Raw genomic sequence first — 15,552 nt, forward strand, 5'->3', positions numbered from 1 at the left:
ACTTACAGTTATAAAAAGATAAAATGATTTCTTTAGGGCAGGAAGAGCTAAGACTGGCGCCGTAACAAGATCTTTTTTTTTTAATTTGCCCACTACTTCTTTTTTCTCTTTAGTCCAGTTCAGTATATTGGGTTCTTCGTCCAATAATTTGAGATATAACTTCTTTGTTTTCTGCACATATGCCTCTATCCACAGTCTGCAATATCCAATTAAACCTAAAAATTTTCTCAATTCCTTCTTTGTTCTAGAGAGAGGAAGTTGCACAATTCCCTGAATCCTTTCAGGGTTTATTCTCCGTCTGCCCTCAGAGACTGAATGTCCCAAATACCTAACCTCTTTTTCTACATATTGTAATTTATCTTTAGATACCCTTAGCCCATGTTCTCCTAAAAAATTCAGGAGTTTGTTTGTGCTTCTTTTACTTCTGATTTTTCTATCCCAGATACCAATAAATCATCCACATACTGTAACAACGTCACCCCTTCTGGAATCTGAAATGTTTCTAAAATCTTTTCCAATTCTTGCCCAAACAAATTAGGGGATTCACTGAATCCCTAAGGCAAAACAGTCCATCTATATTGCTGTTTACAGCCTGTTTCTGGGTCTTCCCATTCAAATGCAAAAATATCCCGACTTTCAGGATCCAGTGGGCATGCCCAAAAGGCATCCTTTAAATCTATAACACTGAACCATTTGTGCTCATAAGGGATTTTACTCATCAGGGTATAAGGGTTAGGAACCGTAGGGTGGTGCTTTCATGTTATCTCATTAACTTTTCTCAGGTCTTATACTAATCGGTATGAACCATCTGGCTTTTGTATTGGTAAAATTGGAGTGACAAACAACGTCCTTTAACAATTTACCTTTAAACAATGTAACTCTGTGCAAAACCAACATTTTTGTTCCCACAGAACACAGACAGAAATAAATGAAGTGTAAGTTTTACAACATTTTCTTTCCCCAAACTATCATTTTTTAAAATGATCTAGTTACAAGACGCTGGCATACTCTATGAACTGCAAACTAATGGCTTTCAACAAGAGAGTTGTAGTATAATATCTATCTTGTTCTACAACAATTCATTTGTACTTGTAACTGAAAAATAAGATCAAGATATCAAGGAACAAATTCAGAGTTCCAGACCCTTATCTACTTTTTGCCTTATTTGTTTTTAATAGATGGCTGACTTTTATTAAACAGATAATAATTAGTCATTAAAAAAAGAAGACTTCATCCTAAAGATGTTTTGGAACTTGACACTTTTCATGTTTCTCAGAAATTAATCTATGTTCTGCTACAAATAAAATTATCTCTGCTTTAGTCTCTAATTAAGCCACTTACGTTCCTCTGTTCTGGAGAAAACCAAAGAAAAGCCACCAACAAACATTCTTAAAATCCTCATCTGTAAATACGTAGCTACTGCATATGAGACAATGTAGAAAACCGGATGTATATTTATATATTAAAAAAGCAAACAATAAAGAAAAAAACACTCTTCTAAATACTCCTTTGGGTGACCTAAACAACTTACCTTGAAAAATGTACCCACTGCAATCACAGGATGATAAAACCATTGGTTTACACTCATTTGTAATGGTAGATATACAGTACATGTGCATGCGCAACCAAAGATAGTGTAGATTAAAATCTCTACAGCAAAATTGAAAGAGATAAGGAGAGTGATTGAGTGTCTACAATATTTACAGAAGTAGGTAATTTGCAGAGGGAATTCATGGAATGTTTAAGTACACTGTATTTTTTCTTCACTGCTATTTGCTTCAAAAGAAGCCTTTAATATGTCTTTTTTGTTTCATACACGGAAATAGCTTGCACAGCTGAATGAACAGATTTGCAAGGTTCCGTAAAAGAAAAAAAAAAAAAGTAAAGATTTTTTTTTTCCTTGATCTGAAACATTTTGCTCTATCTGAGTTTATTAGCAACCTCCTTCTTCCTACTGTAGGTCATTGCCTCTGGGGTTACCTGACCCCTGGTCAGGGTATGTTGCTTATGATGCACCACAGCCTTCCTGGAAAGCACTGAGGGGACCATTTCTGAATGGAGATGTTCACCTCACTCCCAAAGGTGGTCAAGGATGTCAAACCAGGATCTGCACTACCCACTGTAACGTCTGGAGGTGAGGCATGGGAAAGGTGAGGCATGAGAAAGGTGAGGCTGACGGGTCAGCAACATGCTCAGCTGGGACAGAGAGAGGGCACAGCTAAGCACCAGGCTGGGGGCTTCACCCCACAGTGATGGCATTAGGCTATTTCCCACCCCAGCCCTCCATCCCCCTGCCACTGCAGACACTGAGGTGGCAGCATTTTGGAAACCCTGCTTAAAGGGCCTGGTCCCGACAATGTTCTATGGTGATACAAATGCCCAAGGAAACCCATGGCTGACCAGTAGATTATACACTGTGTAGTTTAAGTAAGAGAGATAACGAAGCAGAGACAGCTGACATACTCACCTTTTGCCCTTTTACTCCACTGCAGTCACATTTTCCACAACCGGAACAACCCTGAAAATAAAACAGAAATAGAAGATTAATTGTCTGAACTGTGTGACAGTCAAAAAATACAGCAATGAGTCAGGGATATCAGCAGGGTGGTCAGCACAGGGAATGTCCACTTAAGCCCAATGCAGTACTTTGCTATCTTTATACAGATGTGCACTCTCTGTCACAGTCACAAGACGATTTTGGAAAAAAAAAAAAAAAAAGCTGTAGTTTTTACCCATTAATAAAAATGCTGTATTGCTTTTAAATCATTGTATTTTGGGCCCAGCATTTTCAACATAAATCATTATTCCAGAACACGTGCATATTCTCCATCTAGCAATATGAAAGTCTCAATTCAAAACAACTTGTGAACTTCCCTCTAGGATTCTACATTTATACATTCAAAGCCCAACAGATTTTTTTAAACAAAATCAATCCTTTCTCAGAAGCATCCCTTTAGTACCAGTTCATTAATAAATGGCTGCACGCATACTTAATCTCTATAAATACATGTCATTGCTTTGAGGAGAAAGGAATGGAGAAACTGCATTTCATGACTTATCTCCTACAGTTACGGAAGAAAACAGAAGACCTTTGATTCTTTTCTGAAGATGCAAAATATTGTCTATACCCTTTGGGTCTTTACTCTGAGATCTTGATATTGATTTACTCAATTTTTTTATCAGTGATTTGCAGTCTTCAGATATGAAAAAAAAATGTTTTTAAAGGAAATTAAAATACTGGTATAATTACCACGGTACACTATCTAAACAAGCACATCTGCACGTACTTCACAAAATCAAGCCAAACCACAGCCTTCAAAAGGGTAAACTGCTCCTAATCTTAAACGTTAGATAAGGAGACAACTGTTAATGTTTACTGGACTGGCAATGACTATCTCCAGGGTTCTGGTCCTTTCTTAGATCTACTCTACATTTCAGATGATCTTCTCCTTTCTTGCTTTCTGTAATGCCAAACTGTAATTGTCATTATGATGGGAAATCTTCCATTTAGTAAAAGCACATTCACTTCAGCAGAAGAATGTATGCAAAACATGAGTAAAGAAAGACATAGCCAGTCTGAATTACTTTCCAGTCAATACTGCAGAGATTCTTTTTCCGAAAGATTTCATTTTCTCAGTACAGCATTTCCTTATGGGGTTTCTACACTACATAAACTAAAGTCAAAATGCAGTCAACTTCTACCTCCAGAAAATGTCAGTACTTCAGCATAAATGTTGACAGATTCCCAAATCGATCTGGATTCTGTGAAGTGAAATTCTGGAGGGCAGATGGACAGGAGAATTTGGGAGAGGGGGGTCTTCAGCTCAGGAGGGAAGGGAGGTGCACTGTGCAGCTGGCTTTGCTAGTCCCGACAGCTGATCTCAACACATGAAATACTCCAAAGTGTAACTTCCCTCACAAGCGAGGGAGAGAGAATCCTGCTTTAGGTGCTTGAGGATGGGAGCTCAAAGAGAATAAATGCTACTAAAAGCTTTCATGCTTTTGTTCACATAAGCCACAAGATGGAGACTTGAGAGATTTGGAAGTCTGTTTATTTGTACTGAGTCAATAGTAATTAAATGGTTGAGATTTCTATCACATAATCATGAAGAGACGCTCATATTTTTGCAAAACATGAAAGTTGGTAACAGATGAGAGAAGTCAGATTAACTGATGCACAAGCGAAAGCTTATGGTTGCTGGTGTTACCGAAGTACTCCTGCACTCTCAAGTACATCTGGACTACTCCCTACTTCTCCTCCTCATAGTCATGAAGCAGCTGGTGAGTAACCCAGGCAGTCTATCACTTTGATAGTTGTCGTGCCCCTCAGAAACAAACTAGGAGGAAAATAAGCAAAAATTTATATTCCTGAATATTCCACTAATGCATGTGAGATATTTCATTAGCCCTAGTAAGCCGTTAACTGGAAGCAGTCAGGGGCAGCATCTCTCCAGAATGCGCTCTCAGCAAGGATGCTGAGCGTCCATCCCTTCATGCCTACAGAATACAGAAGCTACAGGGACCTCAGTGCTGCTGGGAAGTCAGAGCAAATGCACCCAAACCATTCTAAATTTGGAAAGAGACCAATAAACATTCTCACTCAGGAAAGTTTGATAATACAGTAACACTTACTTTTTAAGTACATTTACTTTTAAAGCAAAGCATCAAAGAGAACTTGGGCTTTAATGCTTAAAATAAAATCACTAAAGGCTGTCCAATAAAACTAAAATATCAGCTCCTGAAGCATTTGTTGCTTTTGATGCTATCTTTTTTTTATATATATATATGTAGATCCGCTGAGTTTGTTGTTTGATGTTAAGCTTTCTCCACATTCATATAAAGCAAAAATATTCCTATTTTTCTCTTACATTATACTGTAGAAAGACAATTGGATCTGAAAACAATGCCAACACATGCTACAATGCCAACTCAGTACTGACCAGGAGGGAGAAGTGCCACTCTCTGAATAATCAGCTTCACTTCTTGCAGTACATGGTTTTGCCCAGAAAAACATTGGGCCTCCCATTTCAAGAACTGACCCTGTATGACCTCTCTTAGTTTTTCAGACCTGATGAGATCACAGCTGGAGGACGCATGCCTGCAGCTCATACTTCCTCCTTCAGCATCATGTAGAATGTTATCAGTTTTATCAACACATCCCTTAAATTCAGAAGAAGTCTGTTTTAATTGCATCTGGGAATGTAATTAAAATACGTCATTGTATCATTATAAACATCTGTTTTCAAGTTAATCCCCTCATATTTCCTTCAGCCTGTTATTTAACATGCACCATTTTAGAAAAAGGTATGTTGCTATTTATTTTCAGTTGGGTTTTGTTCTTAAATCTGGCATGGCCAGAAGAATGGATTTGTGCTTTCAGGTCTCCTTTTGTGCTCCCAAAAATGACTCTATTATATTCCATTTTTCCTGTTTCTTAAGCCTCAGTTTAGAATAACATAAGGCAAAGAAGGTACAGAGCATCAGGAGACACAGCTGCATAACGTCCCATTTGCAGTCAAGTGCTGTAACCTACTATGCCAGAGCAGGCCACCTGTGCTCCAAAACTCTGTGTTTATTTTACAGTAGCATCATCTCCTACCGTTACTGACTGTAACCTTTATAAACAGATGGAAGATTGGCCAACAATGACAGCCTCTACTGGATAACATTATCTGCAGCTACTAACACCTATTTTTGAATCTAATAGATGTGATAAGATTCTGCATATGCTAGGAAGAAGTATGAACTTTTTTCTCCTGGTCATCTGGGAAGATGGGAGGAACAGACTGGAAAAAGCTTATGGATCAAATGTCAGTTTAAGGAGGTCCAACGGGCATTTAAGTAATGAGGTGGGAAACTGGGAGAACAAGATGGTTACAGCAGGTACAGGAATCAGGATTTGTGTTAAGTTGACCTACTGTGCTTACAAACATCTATACTAATTCACTGCAGTCTCCCTTTATTTGACAGTAAGAAAAAGGCATTTCTGGGCCAGGATTCATCTCACCTATTTTGGATGTTTGCTTTCGATGTCAATGAATCACACCTTGGAGGACCAAGGAGGAGAGACTGAAATAAGCAAGTATGGGCTACATATGACAACAAGGGTAAAAATGGAGAGCAAAGTGCACACACACAGATGATCAGAGGGCTAAAGGATACAGAGGGCTACAGGGATGGAGAATTATAATATCTCTTCATTCCTCAGAAAGTATTGTAATTTAGCTGAGTATCTTCTGAACAGTGAACGTGGAGATCCGCATTTCTGGAGCTCATTTAGGAATGACTTATGAACCTTACACAATCAAGTCCTAAATGGGAAACTTCATCCTGAAGGAAAAATGATAATCATCTCAAGGTAAGTGAGCTGAAACTACGCAAATTATTACTTTTACTTGAAATTGTTCTGATTTTAAACCAGTCTAATATGAAGAATCCAGTTTGTGATTTCCGACCACACATGGCTAGAGATGGGAAAAATATTCTTGTCCTATCTCCTAGGCATCCTCTTTGAAACAGTGTCTTCTCCAGGAACTGCATGGAGCTTGGAGCAATTGCTGCTGTCCTCTAAGTGAAAAAACAGAGAAGGAATGGCGCTGTGCAGGAAGTGTAATGTGTAGGGGGGGAGGCACTGAAAAGGAAGGGTCTTTATCCCTTGTGTAGGAGTTAATTAGACTGACCAAAAGATCTTTGCCAGATGCACCGTGATACCTCACCTACTCTGCATGGCCAGCGAGCAGGTTTCAAACAGCCACAGCTCCCTTGCAGCTCAGGCCAGCCTGTTAGATAACGTTTGGTGGCATTCATTCTTCTTACTCCTCCCACAAAATACCTGTTAGCCCAGAAGCAGAAGCTCATTTTAGCAGTACAAATTGCATTATTTTTTGACAAGCATTTCCGTTCTGTTTCTTCCTCCCAGACTGTCTGCAACTGATAAGCTTAGTGAATCACACTAGCAAATCAGTATAAAACTACAAAAAAGATTATGCCCCTTTAACATCATGTGTGGGAACATGCTTCATGCAGACTGAATATTCGCCTAAAGGAGAGAGATTTGTTTACCATCATGCTAAAGGAAAGCCCTAAAAACACCCAGCCCAGCTCCTGCCTACTCAGGCCTCAGGGTTGCTCAGCCCTGAGAGTGGCACTGCTGAAATTTCCTGCAGTGGATGGAAGAAACTCTGCCCTGCAATTCAGTTTCTAACACATTTGTCAGACTACAGACTTTCACATTTTGCTCTATTTTTCCCCGTCCAGCTACTTTCCTGGCAGTCAAGGACTATTGCTTGGAACACGTACAGGAACAATACAAACAGCCAGAGTAGCAGCCTACGAGGGAGACAGCGGCCATATTTGGAAATGCCCCGTGTCTGGAGGCTGCAGAGAGCACCCAAAGAGCACAAAGGCAGAGTTGGTTCCTGGACACTCATCTCTCTCAAAGAAGTGCATTTTTCAAGCCAGAATGCAGTTTCCCATCCCACAATATCAGCCCAGCCTCGGTTGAGTTTCAGTTGCCGAGTTTCCTGCAGGCACAGGCCAATTGTGTAGGCCTCAGTCTAGTTCCAGTCTTGTATTGTACACCACAGCTATAAGGCAGATATCTGATCTATTTCTCACTGTTTACTCAACGTTATTTGTGTTGAAAATCTCATTCCAGGGCACATAGTCACTTCCCCTACACCAAAATGCAATGTCTTGCCAGTGATTGAAAACCTTGTGAACAGGTGACCGATGAGGCAGATGTTAAAATTCTGTGACTATTTTCCGTTTCTAATTCGTAGCTGAAATGCTTCAACAAGTAAAAATACTTATTTCACCTCATAATTTATTCATTATAAAATGTCATTTTGTGTTCAGACGTTAAACTGATCATGTTTTCTGATGAGAACAGTAAAGATTTCCCAGTCTGCTTTGCTTTAGTTCAAATCCCAATTTGGACTGAATCCTAGCACCAATTCCCAGTTCAAACACCAATTTTTGTTATGTCAGTGGGATGTTTCTGTGACAGTGACAGCTCCAAGTGACAGCTCAATCTCCTACCTCCACACTCTCTACCTCTCCTTCCTCCCCTGCGCTAACCTAATCACAGCAGAGATTTCTCTCTACATAGCAAAGACTGCACTTCTACCTGCGCACACATATGTACAACTCATGTAGCTGACAAAAGAACTGATTCAATAGATGTCTTCAGTTTCACATCCCACCAAATACGGGAACAGGGAGGTGATGCCAACTGCAGGATACTTATCTCAAATTCCTCACATATTTTCTTCTCTTCAGAATGTCAAAATAGCTCCCTAGCTGCATTACTATCCCCATGTTTACCCTTTGGATAGAACTGCACTGAATTAGCTGAACTGCTCATTTGTGTGTAAAATATCATCAGAGGAAATCACTACTAATCGGTTAACTGCAACACTCAGTTAAAATATTTTTCTTAACTGATTTTGCAGTCCATTAACAACTTCAAAAAAAAATCACATTGCTACAACTTCTGATTTACATCTAGCTAGAACAAAAAGGATAACAAGAAAAGAAAGACTTTCTTATTTGCCCCTGTAATGTTAGATTTATTTTAGATTATGGAAACAGATGGCTACACTTGAAGAGTAAAAACCCCTCCTCCCCTCCTTTTTTTTTCTGAAATAAATATAACAGGATGAAAAGCTTCATTGTTTCTATATCTGACCATACTGTATTTATACAAAAAGGATAAAAATTATTTGCAAGAAACAACCAATTTAATCTATTAAAAAAGACCTAAATGACTGACTTATGAACTTCCAGTTCTGTTTAGCATACGGTGATAAGGTATGGATTAGTATTGACATATGTATTAGCTACAAGTACATTGTGAAATATTACTTTTGTAAGGTTAATTTATGTATTGATATGCTGGTTGATAGGAAGTATGTGAAAGAAAATGAATTTTTTCCTGCCCACATTTTTTCCCAGGATTTTCACAAAGCAAACCAACTGCTCAGTATTAGAACATAATTCTTTTTTGCCATAATTAAGAAAAAAACAACAAACAAACAAACAAACTACCATACCTCAAAGTCACTCTCCTTCAAAACAGAGCTTTGCGTGAAGTGTTTGACCCAGACTTAAAAATTGTTGTACTATACATTATCTCCTGCCTCAGAGGGATGGAGTTCATTTCTCTCAGAAGAACAAGAAACGTGATGTGCTGTGGAGCATTTCAAAGGCAAGACTCCCCTTTCTCCCATTGAAATAATTTAATTTCACACAGCACACTGAAATCTTACTAGATCAGAGATGGGAACCTGAGCATCTTCCTTCCTTAATGACAGTGCAAAGCATTGGAGTAGAAAGGCATTTTCACCTGCTTTCATTTTGCCTCCACAACAGTTGGGTATGGAACCACACTACAACAGTGTGAAAGTAGATAACCCAAGTGCAGGCAGTCAAGCAGGTACTGATCCACGAGCCAGAATGGATTCAAAACCCCCTGACTACATTGAACAAGGGCATCTTTAAAATTCAAGGAAATAGCCATCATGAAAAGGCAACTCCTTTGTGAGTCCAGGTGTATTTTCTTTGCTCGTAGCAAATTATGAAAAATCAAACAAGTCAAAGTGCACTATTAAAGCATTTCTCAAAAAAGTCTCTGATTTTTTTTGAACTATTTGTTATTCTTAATAATTTCTTTTACTATTTTATTCCTTGAATATGGTTTACATTTTTTATTTCACCAATTCTAAAGTCCTATTTTTCATCAAATCGCCGACTTGCTGGCAAACTCACCCATTCCTGATCAAAATCTGCCAGCTTTTCATTTTTAAAGGTTATACTTTTCTTTCATTAGCATTTGAAATGGAGCAATTGTTGCAATGTAGATTGGGGTGTATCCTCTTTTGTCATCAGAAAAACAGTCAGTTTACTTGTAGCATCTGAACAGAAAATGTCACTTCAGAATGAATCAACTAGTAAGGCTAGCTTGAAGTTAATTATACAACATATTACTTTGATGACAATTAGCTTTAACTGATAATTAGCATGGTATCTGTTTGCTTACTTATTCTAAGTACATTTCATCGATGGAAACCTTGGCACAAGCATTAGAAAAGTACTGTGGGCAAGCAGAGGAAGGTTCACACACGGGATTTAGCAGTTCAAGCTTCATCAGAAGTGTTAAGTGAGAGAAGAGTGACTTGGTGCAGTCACTCAGTTATTCCCATATGCTCTGCTGGGACAGGGGTAACTGCTTTTTAGTGATGTCTGTGCTAGAAGACTGGCCTTGATCAAATGTCTAAACAGTGGGAAAACTGCCCCTTTCAGGAGTTAATAGGAAGTCAACTGTCCTGGATTGACAGATGAACTTCAACCCACAAATTGGTTCAGGAAGAGGAACACTTGCCATGCCTTCATGTACTCCCATGAGAGTACAGCTCTCATTTCACTTGTATAGCCATCCATTTCAGATTATCACTGGACAGATAAATGATAGAGAAAAGGGGATATTTTATGATTTTATAATGTTATAATATTTATAATGTCCAGTCTTTCCTTCTCTTTCCTTCCCTCCAAAGTCCTTTTTTTTCCCATTAAAAACAAAACAAAACAAAACTTGGCAACTTATCTTCATGTCCATTTTTGTTTCCCAGCAAATCATGGGCAGACTACTATTATAACTGTTCTGGGAATTCCTTGAACCAAGGGATGGCTTATTGGTTTTACAGCTTTCAAACTCTAGGTCTCCAAATTAAGTTCAGCTCTAGTCAGCAGTAACTGAAAGTTTCTGTCATGTAGTAGCTATTTTAAATCTTTGGTTGTGTCATTTCTATTTTCTGTAGATTCAGTATTCACAGAGGACAGCAGAACAGTGCCATTCAAGATGTCCTGTGATATCCCACCTGCCTCCAGCTGCCAGGCCAGGTGGCAACAGTTCTCCCCTCAGTCCCAGGTAATATCTGCCATGTCTGGTAAGTGTCTCACATGGTGCTACATGCCTAGGTTTAAGCAACAGAAATAAGTGCAACCCAGTTTCCATAGACTCATTAAACCTTGCATGCATAAGAAGAATTAAAATACTCATTCTGCTGAAGATCTCCCTTGGATGTATGTTGATGTACATGGGTAGGACAGAAAGAAGGAGAAGTGGTCCCACTCATTCTCTGTTAATGCAGAGTTGTTCTCCTAACACATCTTCTAGGGATAGCTTTAGACTAGATGAGAAATGTCCTGTAACAATCCTACACAGTGGAAAACTGTGGCACTGCAATTACTAGTATGTCAATGCATCGGGCAAGTACCACTTTTAATCTGAGGGAAACTTTAAGCAAGTCTCACCCTAATTGGCATATAACTGAAAGAAATGACAATATACTGTCTGAAGTATCATCGTGGACAATGAAACTTGAACTATTTACAACAATTAAACTTTGGTTTTATTTAAAATCTTCGTACAAGTTTCAGAAAACTGGTTCTCTACAAATAAATCTCTATATAATATAGTTGGAAATAAATTCTTTATGGCTTTTGGGACATGAGGGGCTGTTTGTAGGTTTTGGCAGGTTTTCCTTCTGTTTGGCCAGAGGCTGTATTTGTTTTGTTGTTGTTGTTTTTAGTGTTACCAGAATCCTACAGGATGTTCACACAAAAACTGCAGACAGACCACAGATCCTTATCAGAGATCTCCAGTGTATTTTGGCCACTCACAAGAATATTGTCTCTCTTTTTTTTAATACTTAATACAATTATTTCAGAAAATATTTATTTTTTAAATTAGCTTTGGTGGAAGTACTTCAGTAAAAAGCTGTAATAAAAGAACAGTCACATCTTCTTAGTCAAATGAATCCCAGTTTGCTGGATCTGAAATGTTTAATCACAGGGACCTCATTTCTGACATTCTTTTCCAAATTCCCCAATGGTCTGTCCTGGAGGTAGGGTCATGGGAGTCCCCTGAAAGCTGCTCTGTGAACACGACTTTCCTGCTGATGATGTGAACATCATTTTCACAAAGCAATGCAAGTCCTGGGGGCTTCCAGTTAGTTCACAGGAAATATAAAGCTATTCCTGTTGTTCCATATTTGGACAAAAATGACATTTAAAGCAAACGTTTCCTCAAACTAAAATCCTTTACAGGAAGCTCTGGCAAGAATCAAGGTATTTGTTTATTTAGTAAAGTTTTCAAAATATCACATTATGCCATTCTGTTCTGCACAGCTCAAACTGGTTTTCATATACTAACTAATCTCATTATCATTATAATATAAACCCCTCCATCAGTGAATCTACAAGCAGATCTAAATCCACAGACTACCAGATATTGTTTAGCCTCCAGCAAGCAGAGAATACTGTATTTACCAAGGGACTACTATCTATCCAGTTGTTTTTGTACCCTTTTTCTAATTAAGAACTCCACTTTTAGTTATATTTTCAAAGAAGTGAAAAATATTCCAGGTTTCAGTAGCACATAAGAGTAGGTGAATCCTTTGGTATAACAGTCACTGTTCTTCATCGGCAGCTGAGAATTAGAGTATAATCTGGGACTACCTTCTATTCAGTGAAAAGCATTTCCAGGAACGCATTCCAAAAGGCATGATACTCTCTTAATTCAGTTATGGCAACCGGTGCCTGTAATTCCCATCCTACTCTTCTACTTTGTGAAGAGGCAAAGTTGAGCCGGGAGATACAGATGAGAAGCTCCCATACCCCATTTTGCTAACTTAAACAAACAAGTTTGGCAGGAAGGACAGAAAATTGTGCTGCAGAACTGCCACCTCTGCAGCCATGTGGCCACAAGCCAACCTCCTGTGTGGCAGGACGCCTCCAATGGAGAAAAGGCATCCTTCATAACCACCCGGCATCCTCACTTGTGTTTTCATTGATCATGGTAGTTTTCAGGACACCAACAAACCCTCAGAGCCCGTGTGTCTTCGCACATCCACGTGGGCAGTGAAGGCTCTGCATAGGGACAGAATAACGTGCCTGGTGGTCCATGACATGCAAAGTGAGATGTGCTCCTCCCTCAGCCGCTACCTTGAGGGAAAGGCAACCTCCCTTTGGGCCATGTGTCTGTCCAGAGCTATTGCTGGGCTTTCACTTTTATAACCAGTACTCTCCTGGCACCTACAATGCACGATTACATCAGGGATGGTGGAGAAAGGGCAGGTACGCAGGTGAGATGCCGCCCTCAGCGCCCCAACCCGTCTCCAGGCCTTTCTGTAAACCTCAAGGCCAAGGAGACATGTCGGGGGAGGAAGGATGTGCAGGAAGCCAGTGGAGCAATTTTGCAATTGTTTACAGTGAGTTGGTGAGCGGTGCTTTCCCTTCCATTAGCTGATAAACATGGACATCAACATAAACAAATAGATTTGAAAGTAACAACTTGACAACAGTACAGCACCGGGGAGTGGAGGGCTTCTCCCTTGGCTACCGGTTGCCTAGACTAAATAAACAGAGAGGCAAAATCCTCTTGGTGGGGATATGCATTGAAGAATGGGAGAAGAGCCCAAGAAGAAAAACTCTCCGGCCTCTAGGCCTGGGCCCTAAGGATAAACCCAGGTGACCTACAGTCCAGTACAGATAAAGACCTGTGTTTTAAACAAATCCCACTGCCTGAGCATGGCTTTCCTTTCTGTGGGCTGTGAGTACTGCATTTTCACTTATGCAACTGCACTTTTCACCAGAGAAGGCTATGTGCATGTGCAGGTGGTGCCAGGGAACCACACTCCTTGCCCAGGAGGCCTCCTGCCTCCACTTCCCATACACTGCATGAATGGCATCTATTTGCTCCTTCTAAGTCCTCTACTCACTATAACCAGTTTCTTATCCTTTACCTCTCCCCACTCCTGAGTCTGATTCTGTGTGACTCCTGAAAAGACTTAGCTTCATGTACATGTCCATGGCCCAGCTCCATGTCCAAGGACCAGTAAGGGCTCTACGCATGTTCCTCAGGACAGACAGACTGCTCCAGGAGCAGACGACTCATGCAGTTGCTCCCTGAAACTGTGGTTGAACCTGCACGGAGGAGAGATCCCCAACACACAGCCCCATTTCACAAGAGGTGCAGCATCCTGAGCAGCAAACAAGATTTGCCCCTACTTGTGAAATTCCACAGCTTCTAAAAGGAAAGCCTTAAGGGAAATCCCCGCTGACCTCCATGGTATATTACAAGGATATACGATTTGTGAGTAAAATCAAAAGAGGACAGTCTGCTAGAATATTTGAAGGCTATCAAAATCTACTAGACTGCATGGAATTTTTATTGCATGAATTATCAGAACAGTCTAAAAGACTTCTTCATTAAGAAAACACAATAAGTCTCTTTTCTTCTCGATAGTAGGTTAGCTCACTAATCTCCTCAGTAACACTGTGAAGAAGTGATAGGTAAGATAGTGATAGCCTCACTCTGGACGGCAGACTCAACAAAGAGCCATAAGATCGCTAATGAGCAATTAATACCTTTTAAGAACCAAAAGGTATTCTGGAAACAGCAGCAGTAACCACAGCAGTTCAACATCCTTGTCAAACACTGGATTTCGAATGCACGCAGCATGTTTAGTCTGCTTAGCAGCAAGCCAAAATATACACACAGTTTCATTTTATAAACCCACCTTTTTTCCACACAGATCTAAAAGCTCTTCCAAATAGGTTCATCCTATAACAAAACCACTGCTACAATAAAAAGATGCCTTTAATTGCTACAGTGAAAGATTTCAGCCAGTTGTTGCAGATAGCCAGTTCTAAAACCTATAGCATGTGGACTTAAAATTGGAACATTATTTCCTAATAATGAATTTCCTGACATGAAATCTATTTTAGGGGTATTTGCATTATAATCCTACCACAAATTCTGGACTGCAAGCAGGACCAGGTGTTTGTTACATGCATTTTTCTCCAATATTTTAACAAACCGCTAATCAACATCTACTTGTGCATCTTCTCTAAAGCTTAGAGTTACAACTTCAGTTCAGTTAAATTGATAATTTTTGCAACAAATCATCAGCCAGACCTCAGTTTAGACTCCTAAAACTCCATAATAGGGAGTATTTTTTTCTTTGCTCCTTAACAGGCCAATGAATTCTGTCTTTTCCTCCTGTTAAGGATACCATTGACTATGCACTGCTTTCTCTCTTCACAATACACCAATATCTTTTCATCAGTTTTTCTATACACATCAGGTCTTAATTCCAGAAAATGTTTTCACTTGCAATTGGATTGCGAAATTCTAGGTGCATGATAACTACACCTAGACTGTAAATAACTGCATACATTAAAGATAATTTTGTCTCAAAATCAGGAACTAGTCTAGAGTAATTTTCAAAGACCTTACTTTTTTTCTTTTTCTGCTGTTGAACTCAATTTTAGCAATGTGGCTAGTCAATGGGATTCTTTCAACATTTTTAAAACCTAGCCACAAGGAAAAATCAGTACTAGCCATGTGTACTCCAGTTTACTTGTCTGGCCCAAATGAAAAACAGACACACTTTTCTCGAAATTACATTTTTCAATATCCACATTTGAAATCCAGTTTCAATAAGAATTTGAATGTTGGAACAGGACCACAGTAGAGCAAAATAGAGA

At 39.4% G+C, this 15,552-nt stretch overlaps 1 protein-coding gene across 2 annotated transcripts in view; it reads right to left on the reverse strand.

Moving 5' to 3' along the window:
• COL4A1 (collagen type IV alpha 1 chain) overlaps nucleotides 1-15,552 on the reverse strand; it is a 129,073-nt gene that overhangs the window by 77,946 nt on the left and 35,575 nt on the right. Inside the window, exons 1-2 of one of the 2 annotated variants that reach the window (XM_040536960.1) lie at nucleotides 6,717-6,735; nucleotides 2,468-2,518 (exon numbers count right to left, since the gene is read on the reverse strand). Coding sequence is in view for 1 of the 2 variants with exons in the window: in XM_040536952.1 (XP_040392886.1) it covers nucleotides 2,468-2,518 (51 nt within the window). In the remaining variant the exon portion in view is untranslated. Of the gene's footprint in view, nucleotides 1-2,467; nucleotides 2,519-6,716; nucleotides 6,736-15,552 lie in introns of those variants that run through there. The other variant, XM_040536952.1, reaches the window with a different exon arrangement.

This window comes from Cygnus olor, chromosome 1 (assembly GCF_009769625.2).
Source record: "Cygnus olor isolate bCygOlo1 chromosome 1, bCygOlo1.pri.v2, whole genome shotgun sequence".
Classification (NCBI taxonomy): Eukaryota; Metazoa; Chordata; class Aves; order Anseriformes; family Anatidae; genus Cygnus; species Cygnus olor.